The 18334-nt window shown below is 51.7% G+C and overlaps 1 protein-coding gene across 2 annotated transcripts; it reads right to left on the minus strand.

The window, feature by feature from the left end:
- Positions 1-2865: 2865 nt before the first annotated feature.
- On the minus strand, positions 2866-17995 carry ELK1 (ETS transcription factor ELK1). Of its 2 annotated transcripts, none has more exons than XM_002719886.6 (6): positions 17756-17995; positions 10371-10614; positions 7742-8197; positions 5679-6110; positions 4979-5080; positions 2866-4893 (listed from the first exon to the last, which is right to left on the minus strand). In XM_002719886.6, exons 2-6 carry the CDS (start codon positions 10578-10580, stop codon positions 4795-4797), a joined length of 1299 nt encoding a protein of 432 aa, XP_002719932.1. In that variant the 5' UTR covers positions 10581-10614; positions 17756-17995; the 3' UTR covers positions 2866-4794. The 2 variants fall into 2 exon arrangements, with proteins under 2 accessions (XP_002719932.1, XP_017205214.1); XM_017349725.4 differs by having other exon boundaries at positions 10371-10644.
- Positions 17996-18334: the final 339 nt, after the last annotated feature.

Genomic DNA, 18334 nt, shown 5'->3' on the forward strand with positions numbered 1-18334 from the left:
CCCCTATGGAAGAGGACTGAGTGGCTGGGCAATAAAATAACTATGGGATCCCTTATTTAACCAAAGAGTGGGAGAGTCTGATTCCTGTTACCAAGTCACTGGCTGATGTGATGTATTTTCTTGTCGGTCTCATTAAATACCAGCTCCATAAAAACAGGGATTTGTGCTTGGTTTATTAACTGCTACGTCTTCAGGGTATTAGATGGGGACTAGCAAATAGTAGGAGCTCAAGAAAACATGTGCAGAATGGAACAATATGTGAAATAAATAAAATGGGGTGTGAAAAGGTGGCTTGAGTGAGAAGGGATAGGAGAGATAGAGGTTAAGGATAGAGATGCTGGTAAGTGCTAAGAAAGGTCTGGAGTTGGAGGTAAAAATTTGGGCAAGACCCGGGGAATAAGAAGTACTTCAAGTTCTGGGGAACTCCAGTGTTTCAAGCCTTGGAGAACTGGGAGGAGCTAGCCCAGGGGACTGGGCAGGAGGGGCCTGTGGAGGAAGAGGACAAACAGAAGAGGGTTTTTGTCCCAGGTCTGTGACACTCTATCCGTGGTCTCTTACACACTGTCCCACCTGGTCTTCTTTTGCTTCAAGTTCTCTTTTTAGCTCTACACACACACGCAGTGGATTTGTAGCCTCTACTGGAGTCTTTTTAGGAACAGCCTCACACCCGCACTCAATCACCCAGCCTCTCAGATATTCGGTCGGTCGGTCGCTCACTCCTCAGAGTCATTTTCTGTCACTGAGCCCCGGGCCCACTGCCGTCTCCCCGAGCAGTTTCAAAGGTGCAATCCTGTCTTACAGCCTGTCTCATTTGGCCAGCCCCGCCAGTATTTTCTCACCAGTTCCTCTCACGGAGTGATACCAGCTCATAACATGTCACAGCCATGACCATGACCTCACCTGTGCCAACAGTCACTGATGTACAGTCCCCGCTCATTTCTCATGAAGTTTCTCTTCTCTCTCTCTCTCTCTCTCTCTCACACACACACACACACACACACACACACGGACATCTTCTCTACCAACCCTTCTCACTCAAGCCGTTTTTTTCACACCTCACAGCCCCTGGGGTTGACTCCTAGTCTCCCATGAGTTTCACCTGTGGAAACCACCACATGGTATATCAGACTCCATCTTCCTCACGTCGTCTCCCAGTTCTTCTCGGTCGGCTCTGAACACAGCTGGTGCTGACTTAGGGACTCGGATATTAAGGTCTCCTGCACCGTCTTACACACACGCACACCATCATGTTCTCTGATGCTGGCGCAGTCAACCACCTGGTCTCACCAGCATTCTCCCTCAGTCTGCTCCTGTTGGATGCAATCCCAAGTTCAAAATTATCACCAGGCTCTTGGTAAGACTCACACAGTCAAGTTGTGCACACCATCTTTTTCCTCACACTCTCACACTCTATCTCATACTCGTGTGTGTGGATTTCAAACATTTTCTAATTTTATTTTTATGTATTTAAGAGACTGAGGTCGAGGGAGGGAGGAGCAAGAGTGAGTGAGCCCGAGAGCTTCCATCTGCGAGTTTACTTGCCAAATGCCCGCCAACAGCTGGAGCTGGACCAGGCCAAAGCCAGGGGCTAAGAACTCCATTGAGGTCTGTTTCGAGGGTGGCAGGACCCAAGCACATGCTGCCTCCCAGGGCATGTGTTAGCAGGAAGCTGGAATCGTATGCAGAGCCAGGACTGAAACCTAGGTGCCACAAGCAGTGCTCTAACCACTGTGCCAAATGCCCACCCCTCTATAAAACTTTTTTTTTTGACAGGTGGAGTTAGTGAGAGAGACAGAGAGAAAGGTCTTCCTTCCATTGGTTTACCCCCCAAATAGTTGCCACAGCCAGCGCGTTGCGCTGATCTGAAGCCAGGAGCCAGATGCTTCCTCCTGGTCTCCCATGGGGTGCAGGGTCCAAGCACCTGGGCCATCCTCCACTGCACTCCCTGGCCACAGCAGAGGGCTGGCCTGGAAGAGGGGCAACCGGGACAGAATCCGGCGCCCCGACCAGGACTAGAACCCGGTGTGCCGGCGCCGCAGGTGGAGGATTAGCCTAGTGAGCCGCGGCGCCGGCCTAAACTTTCTGAAGTCCCCTCATATACATGTGCACAATTCCAGCCTCATCTGGCTCTCACATAGCCTCATCACATGGGTGCTCAGCGTCTCATTCACTCTCATTTTCTCAAACTTCCTGATTTAGTTCTAGGAAATGTTTCACTCACACACACATTCTCCAACGCTGCTCAGTTCTCAAATTTCCCTCCCCAGTCACTGACTTCCAGATAGTGCTTCTAGTCCCTGCCCAGTGGTTCATGTCCTCTCTCACACCCTTTCAGTCACTCAGTCTTACCAGATCCTGAGGCAGACTGTAGCAGGAACTGTCCATCCAGTTACCACTAGTCTCAGGGTCACACAAGACTACCTCTTACACTCTCCCTATCACGGCCGCTCGTTCTCGGTTTCCCAGCCTTCAGCCTTTCATGAACCATCCTACACACACACACAACACGATTCCTGTGCCTTGGGTCTCAGCCATCTACTGGGTCTGGGTCATGCTCGCTTCTCACACGTACGCTGCTTCCGGGACGTCAGCTGCTAGTCCAGCCTGGCACTAACAGTTGCACACTATTCACTCCTTTCTCAGCATCACCTGCTCACATACAGTGAGGTGTCTCACCTACACATGGGCCCTGACAGTCCCTACCCGTTTCCTGCCCAGTGTCTTGCTCATCAGACTGTCGGATAGCGTCTGATCTTCGGTCCTCACTCCCTTCTCATAAACTATTTCGTACACACCATCACAAGTTCTTATACAGTATTTCAAAAAAAATAGTGCCATCGATAGATTTTATGAATAGCAGACATATACGTAAAACAATTTTTATTCATTTGAAGACAGAGTTCTTCCATCTGCCAGCTCACTCTCCAAATACCCACAATGGCCAGGGCTGAGCTGGGCTGGGCTGGGCCCGGCACACAATTCAGGTCTCCCAAGTGAGTGGCAGGGACTCAATTACTTGCTTCCAGGTTGTGCATCAGAGGAAGGCAGAGTCAGGATTGGAGGTGGGCATTGAATCCAGGTATTCCCAAGCAGGTTGCAGGCATCCTAACCTGGGCCTAATTGCTAGGCTAAGCACCTTCCCCCTGTCAGTATCTTAATCACTCAGTCTTAATGAGTTCCCACATAAACACACTGTCAAAAAAGTCTGTGGTCACAACTTCTGCTCTCCCTCCCCTGTCTCACACACACAATTGTAGCTGCCCATGTTTCTTACACACAGTTGCCAATTTGTAGCCTCTACTGTTTTGGATACCTGATGTCACTGTCATTCTCATTCTCTCTCTGTCAACCTCTGCCCCACACCCTCACGGCCTTTCACACAAAATCATGCCTGTCACATTCAGTTCCGACAACATCAGGGAAAAGAAATGGCACCAGCCTTCAGCAACACCTTTAAAAATATATATTTACAGGAACAATTCCCCATTCTCTGGGACTCTTAGAAAAAAAAGGTCCATTTTGGGGAAGTAAAACAAACAGTGGAGACGAGTGTAGCACCGTCCCCCAAATCACCAACCCCCAGGTCCCCAGGCCTGGGCTGGGCTGGTGCTGATGGGAGGTGAGCCCAGGAGTTTTTTGAACCCACCCTCTCCAGCCTGGAATTGAGACAAGACAGGCTTTATGTCCCCCATTTCTCCCTCCCAACTCCAGGGACACTTAGAGTCCTTTGTACCCGCCCGCAGGAAATTGGGGGGCTGGGAGGGAGCTGAAAATACATGTTTGGTATCAAAAATAAACAATTGGGGGTGACAGGAAGATCCCCCCCCCCAAAATCCCTTCCTTCCCACCCACCCCATCAGATATAGGAAGGGATGCTTCCCTCTCCCCTATTGAAAAGCCCCATTTAAAAATAGATTATACTATCAAAATGGCAGGGGTGGGAGACAGGGAGACCTGGAGTACTGGGTGGAGGGGCCCCCCAGACGGGGACCACCCCCCAAAAAAAACCCTCCATTGGGAGGTAACACGCAGGACCCCAGGGAGGTTGGCAGACAAAGGAATGGCTTCTCAGGGGGCAGAAGGACAAAGGGGCATTCCTCCCTGGCCACAATGTTGGTTGAAAATAGGACAAGCTGAGAGAAAGGCTCAGGAGGTGGAAAATCCCATTTCAAAGGTGTGATTCTTGCTTGGTCAAGACTCCTAAACCATTAAATGGTACAAATTCTTCCTGGATCCCAGATACGGCCAGGAATAATAAAACAAAACTAGCTCTTCTACCCACATCCTAAAATGGAGACAGGGCTCCCTCACCTCCCCAAGGGTAGGCTGAGAAATAAATAAAGAAATGTCCATCTCAAGCCAGACCCTGATTGTCTTGTCTTGGCGAAAAAAAGTGGGGACATGGGGGAGATGTCTCAACCACCCCTCTTAAAAGGGTTGGGCCAGTCTCCTCCCAGTGGCCTTCAAAAAATAAATAAATAAACCGCCCCTACCACTGAAGTAGGAGACGTGTCAGGGCGGCCACTGGGGGACTGACAAAGAAGACAGAAGTTGTGTGTGTTTTGTGGAAGAGTTAGTGCGAGATCCTTCTTCCCAAGAATCCCCACCCCACCACAACCAGAGCATGAGTCTGTCAGTTGAATTATGCTTCTCCTTGAGATGGCTGGCTGGAGAGAAGTTCAGGGGCATGGATGGAGTGACCCCAGAAGGGGGTGGTAGTGGTGGAGGAGGTGGTAGTGGAGGAGGAGGAGGAGGAGGAGGAGGAGGAGGAGGAGGTGGTGGTGGTGGTGGAAGTCATGGCTTCTGAGGCCCTGGGGAGAGCACCACGGGGGTCGAGAGGCCATCCACGCTGATGGAAGGGATGTGCACCTGGGCGCTGCCGCTGGAAGGAAACTGGGGGCAGAAATAGGGAGACGTCATGGATGGGGGCAATTCTAGGGTCTCTCACCCTCTCCAAGATGGGCGGAGGGGATCCTACCTGGAAGGAGAGCTTGGCCGGGCTACGGGGTGCAATGGGACTCAGGGTGCTCCAGAAGTGAATGCTGGGAGGCAGCGAGCTGGGAGTCAGCAGCACCGGGGTCTGCAGGGAAGGCGCAGTTGCAGTGAGCCCAGGGCATGCAGTCGTACGAAAATGGAAGGAACCTGATCCCACCCCTACCACAAATTTTCCATACAGACTCCCAAGGTCACTCTCCAAAAGTTCACAGACTTACACTGTAACTACTAAGGCCACGGCCATGACAACTCCCAAACTCTACACAGACACCCCCTCCCAGCTCCTGAGCACCCACCCCCAAGGATCTATCCATATCCTGCTCTCAAACCTCACAAAGCATCATCCCAATAGCTCAGGGTCCTCCAACTCTTACGTCCCACCCAGATACCTGAGAGGAAAGCCAATTAGCAAATACCAAAGAGCCCCACTCAGATTCCATAAGCCACGCCCCAATGCAGAAACAGTTCCCACTGCAGGGCGAGCAGCTGTCCCACAGTCCCGCCCACAAAAGTCCCCAGACCGGCCTTTCAATTCAGCCCCACCCCCAGCCAAGTTTCCGAGCTGCCAATCACACTCTAAGGCTCAACCCTCTTCAGAGACCACGGTCACCTGTCAGTCACCTGCCTAGCGCCAATCCCCATCCAAACTGGCTGCCAGCCCCACCTCGTTCACAGGCACTCACCAATGTATGAGTAGGTAGCAAAGAAGGCGTCAGCGCTGGCCCCGGTGCCTGCAGACCAGAGCCAGTTCCAGAGCCTGGGGTCCGGTCGGGTCCCGGCCCACCAAGCAGGCTTGGGCTGAGTGGAAGCTCCAGGTCCCGCGGCTTCCGGCCCTTCTGCGGCTGGGCAATTTCAGGGCTAGAAGTCGCCAGGCCACCCGCCGGCGCCGCAGTCTCCCTAACGACCGCGGGCAGCCGGGCCGGCCCGCCTTCTGTGGGAGGGACTTCCGGCTCAGCCTTGGTGGTTTCCGGCACAAACCCTGCCTCCCCCGCGCCTTCCAACTCTTCCTTGGGCCCATCCACTTTGACTTCTGGGGGCAGTGGCCGGCCCAAAGCAGGCTCCACGTCGAGCTCTTCCGATTTCACGTTCGGGACCTCGGGCGGGGTTAAGATGACCTGGGAGAGGGGTGGGCGCAGAGGGTGTAAGTAAGGTGGTTTGGGCGAAGCAGCTTTCTTCCGTGAGCCACACAGTGATTTCTCTGGGAAGGTGGGACTTGGTGCCTGAGGCATGACTGCCCGTAAGGGCGTCTTCCCGGAGGACACGGGACTTCTCGAAGGAAATGGGATTTCTGCGGAGGCAGGAGCCTGGGGTGAGAACCCCCACAGCCAAGTGTGACTGCTGGTGATGCCCTGCCCCGTCATGGACTAAACAGTGGTTCTCAAAAATCTATTTGACAGACCCAGCAGCGCTTGCCTCATCTGGGAACTTATTAAAAATGCAAATTCTTGGGATGGACATTTGGCCTAGAGGCAATGGCTGCATTCCATATCCGAGTGCCTAGGTTCGAGTCCCACCTCCGTGTTCAGCTTCCTGCAAATGTGCACCCGGGGAGGCAGCAAATAACAGCTCAATGTGTGGGTCCCTGGCACCCATGTAGGAAACCCAGACTGAGTTCCTGGCTCCGGGCTTTGGCTTGGCCCAGCCTTGGTTGCTGTGGGCCCTTGGGCAGTGAACCGCAGGATGGCAGCTCTCTCTTAAAATAAATAACATTTTTAAAAAAGGAATGCAATTTCCTGGGCCTCTCCCCAGACCCAAGCAATCAGAAACTCTGCAGGGGAGCCCCAGCGATCTGTGGTTTAACAAGCCCCTCCAGGCGGTCCTGATGAGCACTAAAGTGTGAGAGCCCGTGTTACCTGTAGGTAACAATGAATTGTAGCACATTTATTTGCCCTCTTCATAAGATTTGCATAGCTCTCCTCTCCGATCCTTTCTCCAAAGGGACTTTTTTTTTTTTTGTCAGGCAGAGTGGACAGTGAGAGAGAGAGAGACAGGAGAAAGGTCTTCCTTTGCCGTTGGTTCACCCTCCAATGGCCACCGCGGCCGGCGCACCGCGCTGATCCGAAGGCAGGAGCCAGGAGCCAGGAGCTTCTCCTGGTCTCCCATGGGGTGCAGGGCCCAAGCACCTGGGCCATCCTCCACTGCACTCCCGGGCCACAGCAGAGAGCTGGCCTGGAAGAGGGGCAACCGGGACAGAATCCGGCACCCCGACCAGGACTAGAACCCGGTGTGCCGGCGCCGCAAGGCAGAGGATTAACCTAGTGAGCCACGGCCCCGGCCTGGGACTTCTTTTTTAAAGATTTAATTATTTAAAAGGCAGAGTGACAGAGATGGAAAGACACCGTGAGAAAAGAGATCTTCCATCTGCTGTCACTCCCCAGATGGCTGCAATTGCCAAGGCCGGGCCAGGCTGAAGCTAAGAGCCAGGAACTCCATCCGGGTCTCCCACATGGGTGGCAGGGGCTCACATACTTGAGCCATCAACTGCTGCTTTCCCAGGCACATTAGCAGGGAACTGGATGGGAAGGGGAGCAGCTGGGGCTCAAACCAGTGCTCTGATAAGGGATGCAAGTGGTGGGTTTCACCGACTGTGTCACAATGCTAACCTCCCCAAGGGGACTTCTGAGTCCCTCCTTCCACCACTATCTCCAGTAGCAGGGCTTCTGCACCTCTGCTCTTACCGGCCACTCTCCTCAATTGGGAATTGTACACCCCTCCTCTTATCAAACTTCCATATTCCAGTCCTTACCTGCAGAGGCAGGCCAGCCTCCTCAGCCTCTAGGCAGGCCTCCAAGGGGGTTGGACTAGTGCTCCTGCTGCCGGAGGGGGGCGCTGATGCTCCTCCAGGGGTGGTGCTGGGGAGCACGGAGGCAGATCGGAGATGAGATGGTGGCGGTGGCTGTGGCTGTGGCTGCAGAGACTGAATGGTGAAGGTAGAGTAGAGACCGGAGCGCATGTACTCGTTCCGGCTGCTGCGTGCCAAACCACCTGGGCCTGCCATCCCTGCACCCTTGGGTGTGCCTGGCTTTCCACAGGCGGTGTCCCCAGGGGTGGCATGTACAGCAGCAGGGGCCACATTTGCCACGGCAGAGGCAACAGACACCTCAGGCTGGGACGGGCAGTCTTCGGTGGAGCACCCTGCGACCTCGGGATAGGACACGAACTTGTAGACAAACTTCTGGCCGCTCACCTTGCGGATGATATTCTGGGAAGAGACAAGACAGAACAGAGGGCCTTAAAGGTCAAGGGCGGGGGGAGGGACGGTGTGGCCGGGAGAAGAGAGGCTGGAGGGGCTGTCTTCCTCCTAGCACCTTTCTTCCTACCTGCCCCTATTTCACCCATCTCAATCGCCTGTCAGTATCTGCATCCCTTCCTTCCCCCTCCCCGGATCCGTCTCTGTATTCCTCCTGTTTCTCCCTTCGACAATGCTTTCTTTAATCTCCTCCCCATCCATCTCCCTCCCTCTTCATCTCCATCTGTCTGGTTTCCCAAGCTGTGCCAGCTCCTGTTCACAATGGAACCCCTCTAGGGGAGTATAGGTGCAGGGGTGTCTGCAGGTTAACAAGTTCAGGCCTATGGGGTGGCTGCTAGGACACAGACTTGGAGACTAGCTAATGCAATATAACAGCAAAATGAAGTGAGTGCTGTAAATGTTGGAAGAGATGAAATTAATGCAGATGAGTGGGATGACAAATTACCAATATAGATTATTTAATGCTATTAACATAGAAGTGGAACAGGCCGAGGTCCATTACAGAGGACAGGGTAAGGAGGCCTCATTAATACTACCTGTGGGGGCAGGGGTTCAGTGGAGCAGCTTAGAAACTGGTTGGGATGCCCACATCCCATATAGCGGTACCCTGGTTCAAGTCCCAGCTCTGTTCCCAATTCTAGTTTCTTGCTAATGTGCAACCTGGGAGGCAGTGGATGATGGCTCAAGTAGTTGGCTTTCTACCACTCATGTGGAAGACAAGGACTGAATTCCTAGCTCTCAGCTTCAGTCTGGCCTGGTCCCAGCTGTTGTAGGCATTTGGAGAGTGAACCAGTGGATAGGAGCCCTCTCACTCACTCGCTCGCTCTCTGCCTCTCAAATAAGTAAAAAAACAAAAACAAAACCAAAAAGACTGTTGTGGAGTTGTGGAGGTTTAAACCAAAAGGGCAACAAAATGAAGTAACTGACAATTAGGAAAGAACAATAAAATACTGGTATAAATATTGGGGGAGGGGCAAGTATGTTTGAGGTATTTCAGGACAGGTCCGGTCTGGAGAGTTTCAGGGACGTTCTGGGGTCTCTTAGGCTACAGTGAGGTAGCCCCACTGTTTTGGAGATCTGGGTTAAAGGAATAAACTAGGAAAGTGGGATAAATGCTTCCAGTGACTAAAGGGTGTGACACAGGTCTGTGGCTGTTCCGGGAGCAAGAGGAGTCTGGGGGTACTAGGCAGTCTTTTTCTGATTAAAGATTTATTTATTTATGTGAAAGGCAGAATTAGGGAGAAGAGAGAGAGACAGACAGACGCGTTCCATCTATTGGTTCACTCCCACAAATAGCTGCAAAAGCAGGACTGGGCTAGGCCAAAGCCAAGAGCCTGGAATTCCGATGTGGTGCCACGTGGCTGGCAGGGGCCCAGGTGCTTGGGCCATCTTCCGCTGCTTTCCTGGGTGCATTAGCAGGGAGCTGGTTTGGAAGTGGAGCAGCGCCCATATGAGATGCCAGCATCGCAGGCAGTGGCTCAGTTTGCTGTGCCACAACGTGGGCCCCCTGGTGAGGTCTTTGTGCTGATCAGGCATGTCACGGGGTGGGCTTGTGTTTCTCAGAAGAGGAATGAAAAAGAGTATTAGTTTACACTGTTTCAAAGGCTTCTTCTAAATAAGAAAATGAGATGCATGTTATAAATATTAAGGAGAGAAGAAAAGTAGTGCAGCTCAGAGGGTCTGATAGGATGCAGAAAATTTAAAATTCCAGCTATGACAATAAGATGATGAAATAAAACAGTTGATACGGATATTGGAGCAGACCAGTGTTGCTTTGGGAATCCAAAAGGATGGTGTGTGGCGCTGACTTTACATATGCTGCTTCAGAGACTTCAGTGAAAGAAAATAAAAAGTATGAGGGTCCCAGAGAACAAAGTAAGAAAGGTTAGCATAATATTTTCAGGGAGGTTTTGATTCCAGGAATTAGAATAGAAAATATTTTAGAGTAAGAGAAGATTATAAAGCTTTTAACCAAAGCAGTAAAACAAGAAAATAAAATGAGATTAAGTTAGTCTGAAGGTCCCAGAGAAAGGGTTAAGAAATAATACATTTTAATATGATGTTCAGTTATACCATAAGTTAGACAAGAGAATGACACTTGTGACCTCAATGTCAGAGGCCTTACCTTGTCATAGTAGTACCGCAAGGCCCGGCTGAGCTTGTCATAATTCATGTTGGTCTTGTTCTTGCGCAGCCCCCACAGCCGGGCTACCTCCTCTGCATCCACCAGCTTGAACTCACCACCATCCCGTGAGGTCCAGGAGATGATGTGGCCATTGCCTTGCTCTCTCAGCAGCTGCAGCAGAAACTGCCACAGCGTCACAGATGGGTCCATCGCTGGGGCAACACTCACGCCATCCCAGGGATACCTGGAGGGCAGAGAGCTCAGAGCTGAGAAGCTGGGGACACAGGAGGAGGCAGAGATGAAAAGGAGGATTCCTTTCTTGTCATCTTGTCCCTACCGCTGTCTCCAAACGCCACTATCTTTCCCCTAAGCACCATCAGATTAACTTTTAAACATCTCCGTCTAGTTTTGGTTGTCTCCTGTAATGGGCCAAGATTTATGGTGGCTCTTAGGATGGTGTGAATGTTTTGCACGTAGCAGAACGTGGTAGGCAGAAAAATGCTACCTCCGATTCAAAGAAGTCCACATCCTAATTCCAGAACCTGTGACTGTTATGCTATATAGCAAAGAGGAACTGTGCAGATGGAATAAGATTACAGACTCTAAGATTATTCTGTTGTTTTTTTTTTAAAGTGAGCTTTTAAATACAGAAGAGGGGGGGCTGGCACTATGGCACAGAGGGTAAAGCTGCTGCCTGCAGTGCTGGCATCTCATAAAGGCACTGGTTCAAGTCCTGGCTGCTCTTCTTCTGATCCAGCTCTCTGCTACGGCCTGAGATAGCAGTAGAAGATGGCCCAAGTGTTTGGGCCCCTGCACCCGCATGGGAGACGTGGAAGAATCTCCTGGCTCCTGGCTTTGGATAGGCTCAGCTCTGGCCATTGTGGCTGTTTGGGGAGTGAACCAGCGGATGGAAGCCTCTGCCTCTCTCTCTCTCTCTCTCTCTCTCTCTGCCTCTCTGTAACTCTGCCTTTCAAATAAATCAATCAATCTTAAAGTCAGAAAGGGCCCTCAGCGGGCAGCCACTAAGGAAATAAGGATCTTGGTCCTGCAACCTCAAAGAGTTGAATTCTGCCAACAACCCCAATAAGCTGGAGACGGATTCTCCCCCTAGAGCCTTCACAAAGGATCACAACCCTGCCAACCCCTTGACTTTAGCCTGGTGGGACCAGGGTTGCACCTCTACAGCACTAGATCATAAAAGCATTGCCTTCAACAGCATTGCCCGTGAGCATCGCGGCAGGAAGACTAGGGCAGTCCCCCTCCACTGAACCTTTTTGGGATCTTCTACCACATCAATGTCAAATTCGTCGGAAGGTCTCTTTTGCCAAATCCTCTTAAAGCTGGTCACGTATGGGGCTCTGCGCCTCTGTTTAGCAATTTTCCTCATCTGTCAAGTCCCCGCTTGGAGGTCCTTTAGGAAGAATCTTCCTGCAACTGAGGACCTGCTCTCCCTTGTTTCTGTCCACATTCTCCTCAACAGCAACAACTAACATGTTCTGAGTACTTACACATGTCAGGCACTGCTCCAAGCAAAGCAGCAATATGGCCTACTGGACAACTGCCCAGGCGCTAGGCTCAGATTGCCAAGGTTCGAACCTTGCCTTTTATGAAGGTACTTCAAGCAGCTCACGGAAAAATGAAATTAGGTAACTTTATTTTGCTGCAAAGAGTTTTTTGAAATACATGTATAGTTTTCATAACAAATATTTTCCATAAAAATACTCACTTTTCATCTCATCCCCCCCCCCCCAAACTGTGTGAAGTATCCTATTAGCTGTGTGACCCTGGGCATATTCTTTTAACCCCTTCCTACTTCAATTTTCTCATATCCATACAACAGGGATAATAATAGTGATATCTTGTTCATAGGGTTATTGTGTGGGTACAATATAATAAGCCTGGGGTATAAGCTCTAAGTAAACATTACTTTCTGATTTGTTCATAATTTCTTATCTCAATATCCCAAACTCCCAAAAGCCCTAAAACCAGAAAGCTTCTCTGCAAGTATTTTGGCAGCAAAATCTGATGTGAAAGGCAGTGAGGCCCTTTTTGGTCTTTACGGAGCCTCACTCAGCATCAACCACTGGCCGTTGTGCTGCAGAGATACAAATGTAGCTGATGCCAGAGCTTACGGAGGGTATTATGTAACACATCGCAAGTGCACTATGTTACCTTTCGAAAATCTGAGACTGTGAAACATAGCTGGCCCCAGGGTTTTGGATAAGGGCATGCAGACCTGCACTGTTATATTTTTATAGATACTGACTCATTTGTCCCTCATCACAAGGCTGGGACCTCAGTCCTCTTAGCACTGTTTTACAGACAAGGAAGCTCAGGCACAAAATGGCTCCGTAACTTCCACAGGCCGCAGGCTGTAAGTGACAGAGCCAGCAGCGGGACTCAGGTGGTCAGGTTCCAGCTGTGTAGGCTTTCACCCCTCAGGTTGAGCTGCTCCCCCACTCCTCACAAACACTGCCACCTCTCAGCAAGGTCCTTCCCAGAGCGGGCTCCTCCCTGTGAATCCATCACTGCTCTTTCCCAAGGACAAACTGGAAACAAACATGAACTTCCTGTTCCTAAAGGGAATGAACTTTAATCTGTTCACCTGGCTAGGATCACTGGGTTAAGACAAAGTTTTGAAGAGCTTCCTGTTATTGTTGATTGTTTAATCTGCAATGAAATATACAGCATGATCCTCTTCTGTCTGACCTGGTTCCAAGTTCATGCAGCTGGCCGTCTTGGGCAATTATACAAGTCACAAAGCCACGCAGTGTGGGATTGCAGAGTCCTGTCATCAGAGGCCTCGCCGAGTTTGTTTGGACGGCTGACTTGTTTCAGAGGCCCAGAGAGGTTAGTGTGACTCCTAGTGGCGAACAGAGGCAATTTTCCCGGTTTCTCTTCCAGACCCTAGCAGTTCAGTGGAATCAGCTGGTTGGCTTCCAGCCTCAGCAGCACACAGGGCTTTGTATTTTGCTTATTATCACTTCTCCCACTCGACCCCTAATAAGAGCTCTAGTAATCTGCCTCACTTGGATGTGTTTACTCCTCTTCATCTCATTCATCTTCAGCAAGCATGGGAGTGCCTACTACGGACTTGGTGCTAGGGACGCCAACGTGAGCAAAACAGACCAACATTCTTGCTCTAGAGGAATCTGCACTTGAGTGCGGCAGACAGACAAGTAAACAAGGCACACAAGGGCATGCCCGATGCTGATGCAGGCTATGGGGGAGATGTGGGCAGGAAAGGGCATGGGGAGTCAGGAGAGGGTGGTTACGACCTAGGAGAGGTGAAGGAGTTGGGCTTGGGGGAGCCTGGGAGCAATGAGCCTGGCCAAGGAAGCAGCCAGTGTGAAGAGCTTCGTAGCTGAGGGTGCTGATGGGTTAGAGGGAGAGGAAGGCAGCCAGCTCGGGTGGAGGGCAGGCAGTGAGGGAGGGGAGGGAGCAAAGGATGAGAACGGAGGGACCGGGGGCACAGAGGGCTGACGGGTAACAGGATGCCTCTGGCTGTTGTGAGAACAGGTTGTTGCGGCTGTAGTGGCTCCTGCACCAGTCCGAGTGGACAATGGGTGAGAAGTAGATGGGTTCTGGATAAAATCTGGAGACAGGGCAAGTAGGATCTCCTGACAGGCAGCAAGGTGGGGCGGGGAGAGTGAGCCACATGGGTCAAGGGTGCTTTCAAGTTTGTGGTCTGATCACCTGCGAGGATAGCGTTGTATTCAACCGAGACTGGGGCACTGCAAGAGAGAGTGGGTTTTGTGGTACTGGAAGTACAGAGCACTATCTTGCCCCAAATCACACAGCTGGAAGCTCGTGGTGGTGGTGGTGGTGGGGAGACTGGGATTCAAACCCAGGTGACTTGGCTCCAGCCATCAATCCTAGTTACCCTACATCACCAGTCCTCTGTGAAGACAAACACAGAAGGGTTAAGATCTCAGCAGACAGCATGAGGGCTTCCCTGTGGAAGTGAAGTTTGATCTGAGATGGCCATCCTGAACTACCCACGTATCTCACTTCTGGGGACAGGCGCATGTGCTGTTCTGTCTGCCAGGAGAGTCCTTCCCTCACCTGATGAACTCTATTACACAATCATCAAGTTCCGGCACCTGCCAGGCAGGATGAATTCTTCCTCTGTGTGATTTAGTGCACCGAATAACCTGTCTGCTCTTGCAAATCTATTCTCTCTGGGTTTTCAGCCTTATACTCCTCTGCCATGCTCTCGCTGTGTGACCTTGAGCAAGCATCTCAACCTCTCTGTGCCTATTTCCTCATCTGTAAAATGGTAATACTTTATTCTCAAATAATCTGAAAAATATATTTATGTTAGCATTTGTAGCTAACGTGTCATTCTCCCTCCCCAAGCCTTTCTTCCCAGTCCTGCATATCACAGTGGCCTATGCCCTCTGGCTACTCTCATCTCCCTGACCTCAGGTTCTACCTCCTGCCCTTTTTTCCCACTACAGCAGCCTCCTTGATGTCCCCTGAAAACATAGCAGGCACAATCCCTCCTCAGGGCCTTTCTTCTGCCTGGTACATTCTCCCCGAGACATTACAGATCCTCCCCTCAGGTCCTTCAGGCCCTAACTCAAGAGTCATCTTCCAAGTGTGGCCTGCCCTTTGCCTAAGATTTCAACCACTCCAAGAATCTATTCCTACCTGCCCTACTTCCTGTTTTCTCCTTAGCACCTGTTTAACAGACCATCTTATTTCGCTTGTTTACACGGTCTGCCTCCAAGGGCATGGATTTCTGCCTGTTTCATTCCTTCTCATATCCCTTCTCCATTCTGTCTCTGATATCAAGGTCTGAAATTCTATTTTTCACATCTATTCATGCAATAAATTCTTACTGAGCACCTACTGTATACCAGCTACCTTTTTTGTGTGTGTGAACTGGAAACACAGCAGCCAATAAGCAGACAAAAAGCATAAGCTCTCATAGGACTACCCTTCTAATGGGGAGAAACAGTAAACTGGCCAGTGTCAGAAAGCAGAAAAGGGCAAAGGGACAAGCAAAACAGGAGAGGGGCCTGAGCTCTGCTAAGTGTGCAGGATCAGGGGGTGGCCAAGAGAAGTTGGTTCTTTTTTTGCTAGAAACAGCATTCTGAGCAACTTTTTGTAAGGCGTGTGCCTTTAAGTAGTGTATCCCAAGTACCACAGCATGATGGAACAGACTGTTTACTGCAATAACACGACCCAGATGAAACCAAGTTCAAGCGCTCTTTTTTTTTTTTTTTTTTTTTTTTGACAGGCAGAGTGGACAGTGAGATAGACAGAGAGAAAGGTCTTCCTTTTGCCGTTGGTTCACCCTCCAATGGCCGCCGCGGCCGGCGCGCTGCGGCTGGCGCACCGCGCTGATCCGAAGGCAGGAGCCAGGTACTTCTCCTGGTCTCCCATGGGGTGCAGGGCCCAAGCACTTGGGCCATCCTCCACTACACTCCCGGGCCACAGCAGAGAGCTGGCCTGGAAGAGGGGCAACCGGGACAGAATCCGGCGCCCCAACCGGGACTAGAACCCGGTGTGCTGGCGCCGCAAGGCAGAAGATTAGCCTACTGAGCCGTGGCGCCGGCCTCAAGCGCTCTTTAGAAGCTGCTTTTCCACCTGTGCCTTTAGGCGAGCTGGTATTACAGGTATTCGTTTTGGGAACGCATTCTTTTGCTAAAGCAACATGCACCTACCTTGTTCACATATAAACTGGCCTTCTCCGAAGCTGATTTTGCATGTGTCTTCACATAGTGTGTGCCATGCACCTGTGCCATTTGAACAGAGCCCTGAAAGGAGCCAAGCAAAGCTCCCAGAGGAGTGGGAGAAGAAGCAATGCAAAGGGCCCGAGGTTGGGCACGTCTACTGTGTCTGAAGACCAGTGCCGAGGTGGCCAGTGTACCAGGAGCACAGTTAGAGGGGGTGGGGTGGTGGAGGTCAGAGAAGTGACTTGTTTCATTAACTCACAGGTATTCTGTATTTATGCTGGAGGGGGTTCTAGTCGGTTCCGTCATTTTACAAATGAGAAACCAAGTGCAGGGAGAACATGATTAAATCATGCCTGTGGGGTCACCCAGCTAAAAGGACTGGGGCTGGCTGGGTGCTGAGACAAGGTGTGGCATGGAGACAGCTCTGCAGGCACCGGAAACGGAAAAAAAAAAAAACCCATGGAGGTGGGAACTACTTTGGTTTTAAAGGAGTAGGGTCTCACACGGGGTGGGATGAAGTGAGAGAGGGGAGCTTCAAAAACTGTTCTGTGCCCCTAGCACTTACTGGGCCACCCTTGAATAAGGCATTTAACTCCCTATGCTCCCATTTCTGCAGTACCTATCTCCTAAGACTGGTGAGGACCGACTGAGTTCCCTAAAATAAAACACTTTGCCTGGTACATAGCAGATGCTCAATAAATGTTAGCTCCTCTTGGTATTCTCATCACCACTATCGCTAATGTATTCATTCATTGTGGTGGTGGCAGGATATCCGGGTGGCTAAGAGTGTGTACGAAGGAGAGTGCTCCACAAGGAAAGGGGGAGGAAGAGAAAAATGTACAGGCTAACCCTCCTGGGGGAGGTATGTAAGGCAGAGTGGGAATGCAAGAACACGGGGGTGGGGGGGCAGGAAGGCCATGGTACAGATACCTTACAGGGCTAACATTCATCTGCTAGCAGGGAGAGGAGTAGAAAAAACTTATTGACTCCTGTAGGAAAAAGGAGAAAGCCCAAGGACTGGAGTGGCAGTGTACAAAACAGGGAGGCCACGCAGGGCAATGGGCTGCTAGCTCGGGGGATGTGAGCCCAAGCCTGGAGACAGATGCACCGTAAAAAGGGAGGGCGCGTTGACAAGGCCATGCACTGATACATTAGGGGACTGGAGAAGGCAAGGACATACTCAGGTGGACTCACTGTTAAACAGGAGTGTGTATGTCTGTGCGTGTGTGTGTTGGTGGTGGGATATAGCGCCACGGATTGATTCGCTATGGGGAACAGGACGGGTGGAATAAACAAGGCCACAGAGGGGCCCCCGAAAGTTAAGGGTGCAAGAAACGCAAACACTCAGACGCACCTACTATTAAGGGGGCTGGACAATGCCACAAACTGGCTCTCTATAAGTGGGGGTGGGGGGTGGGGCAAGCCAATGGACGAGTCCACTGTAAATTGGGGTGTGGAGAATAGAAGCACGCAGACCGATCCATTATACCGCGGAAGGGGGACGATTAGGCCACGGTCAGATCCACTATAAGAGGCGAAGGGAGGAGAGGGCATGTCATACGCAGGTCCACCAGCTGTGGTGGGGCGGCAGTGGGGAGTGGAACACTAGCAGGCCACGGGCCAAGCCACATTCCCCGCGCGGGGGCGGGAAGATACATGGGGTCATGGACAGGACCCTCCACCCTCCAGGCCGGGGCTCACCTGTGCGTAGCGCTGCAGTGGCGGTGGCGTAGCTGGTGTTAATAGCTCCGGGGGGCGGGGGCTCCATACGCGGCCCCACCGCCCCCCAGGCCCGGGTTCCGAGGCGGCGGCGGCGGTGGTGGCGGTGGCGGCGGCAGCACCTAGAAGCCGCCCCTGCGTTTCCCCACCGCTCACGTGGGCCTGTGGAGGAGGAGCCCAACGTCCCGCCGCTTGCTGATTGGCTAAAGAGCCAAGGCTAGAACGCACGGCTTAGGGGCTCAGCGGGGCGGACCCTGCCCCACAGAGCCATTCCGTGATTGGCCGAAGGAGAAATGATGTGCGCGGACGGACACCCAAGTCCCGAGGCGGCATGCTAGCCCTCGCCGGTGCTCCACGCTGATTGGCTCAAAGAGAACCGACAGATCGTGGTTAATTGATAAGCTTGGGGGCGCCTGCCTCACACTGATTGGCCTAAACGGAATTGATGGCAGACAGACAGCCCCTAAGAATGGCGGGCGCGCGGGCCGGGGTGGGGTGCGGTGCTGTTCTCCGCTGATTGGAGGATTAGACTCCTAGACAGCTGCCAAAACACCAAGCAGG

The sequence above is a fragment of the Oryctolagus cuniculus genome, chromosome X (genome assembly GCF_051225735.1).
Source record: "Oryctolagus cuniculus isolate XC-2025 breed Fujian yellow rabbit chromosome X, ASM5122573v1, whole genome shotgun sequence".
Taxonomy (NCBI): Eukaryota; Metazoa; Chordata; class Mammalia; order Lagomorpha; family Leporidae; genus Oryctolagus; species Oryctolagus cuniculus.

Bases quoted from the DNA above. Each gene is read 5' to 3' on its own strand.
- ELK1 (XM_002719886.6), bottom strand. From the start codon at position 10,580: ATGGACCCATCTGTGACGCTGTGGCAGTTTCTGCTGCAGCTGCTGAGA. The intron at 6,111-7,741 runs GTAAGGACTGGA...CCCCTCTCCCAG, and splicing joins AGGCTGGCCTGCCTCTGCAG to GTCATCTTAACCCCGCCCGA. The intron at 5,081-5,678 runs GTGAGTGCCTGT...CCTTCCCTGCAG, and splicing joins TGCTACCTACTCATACATTG to ACCCCGGTGCTGCTGACTCC.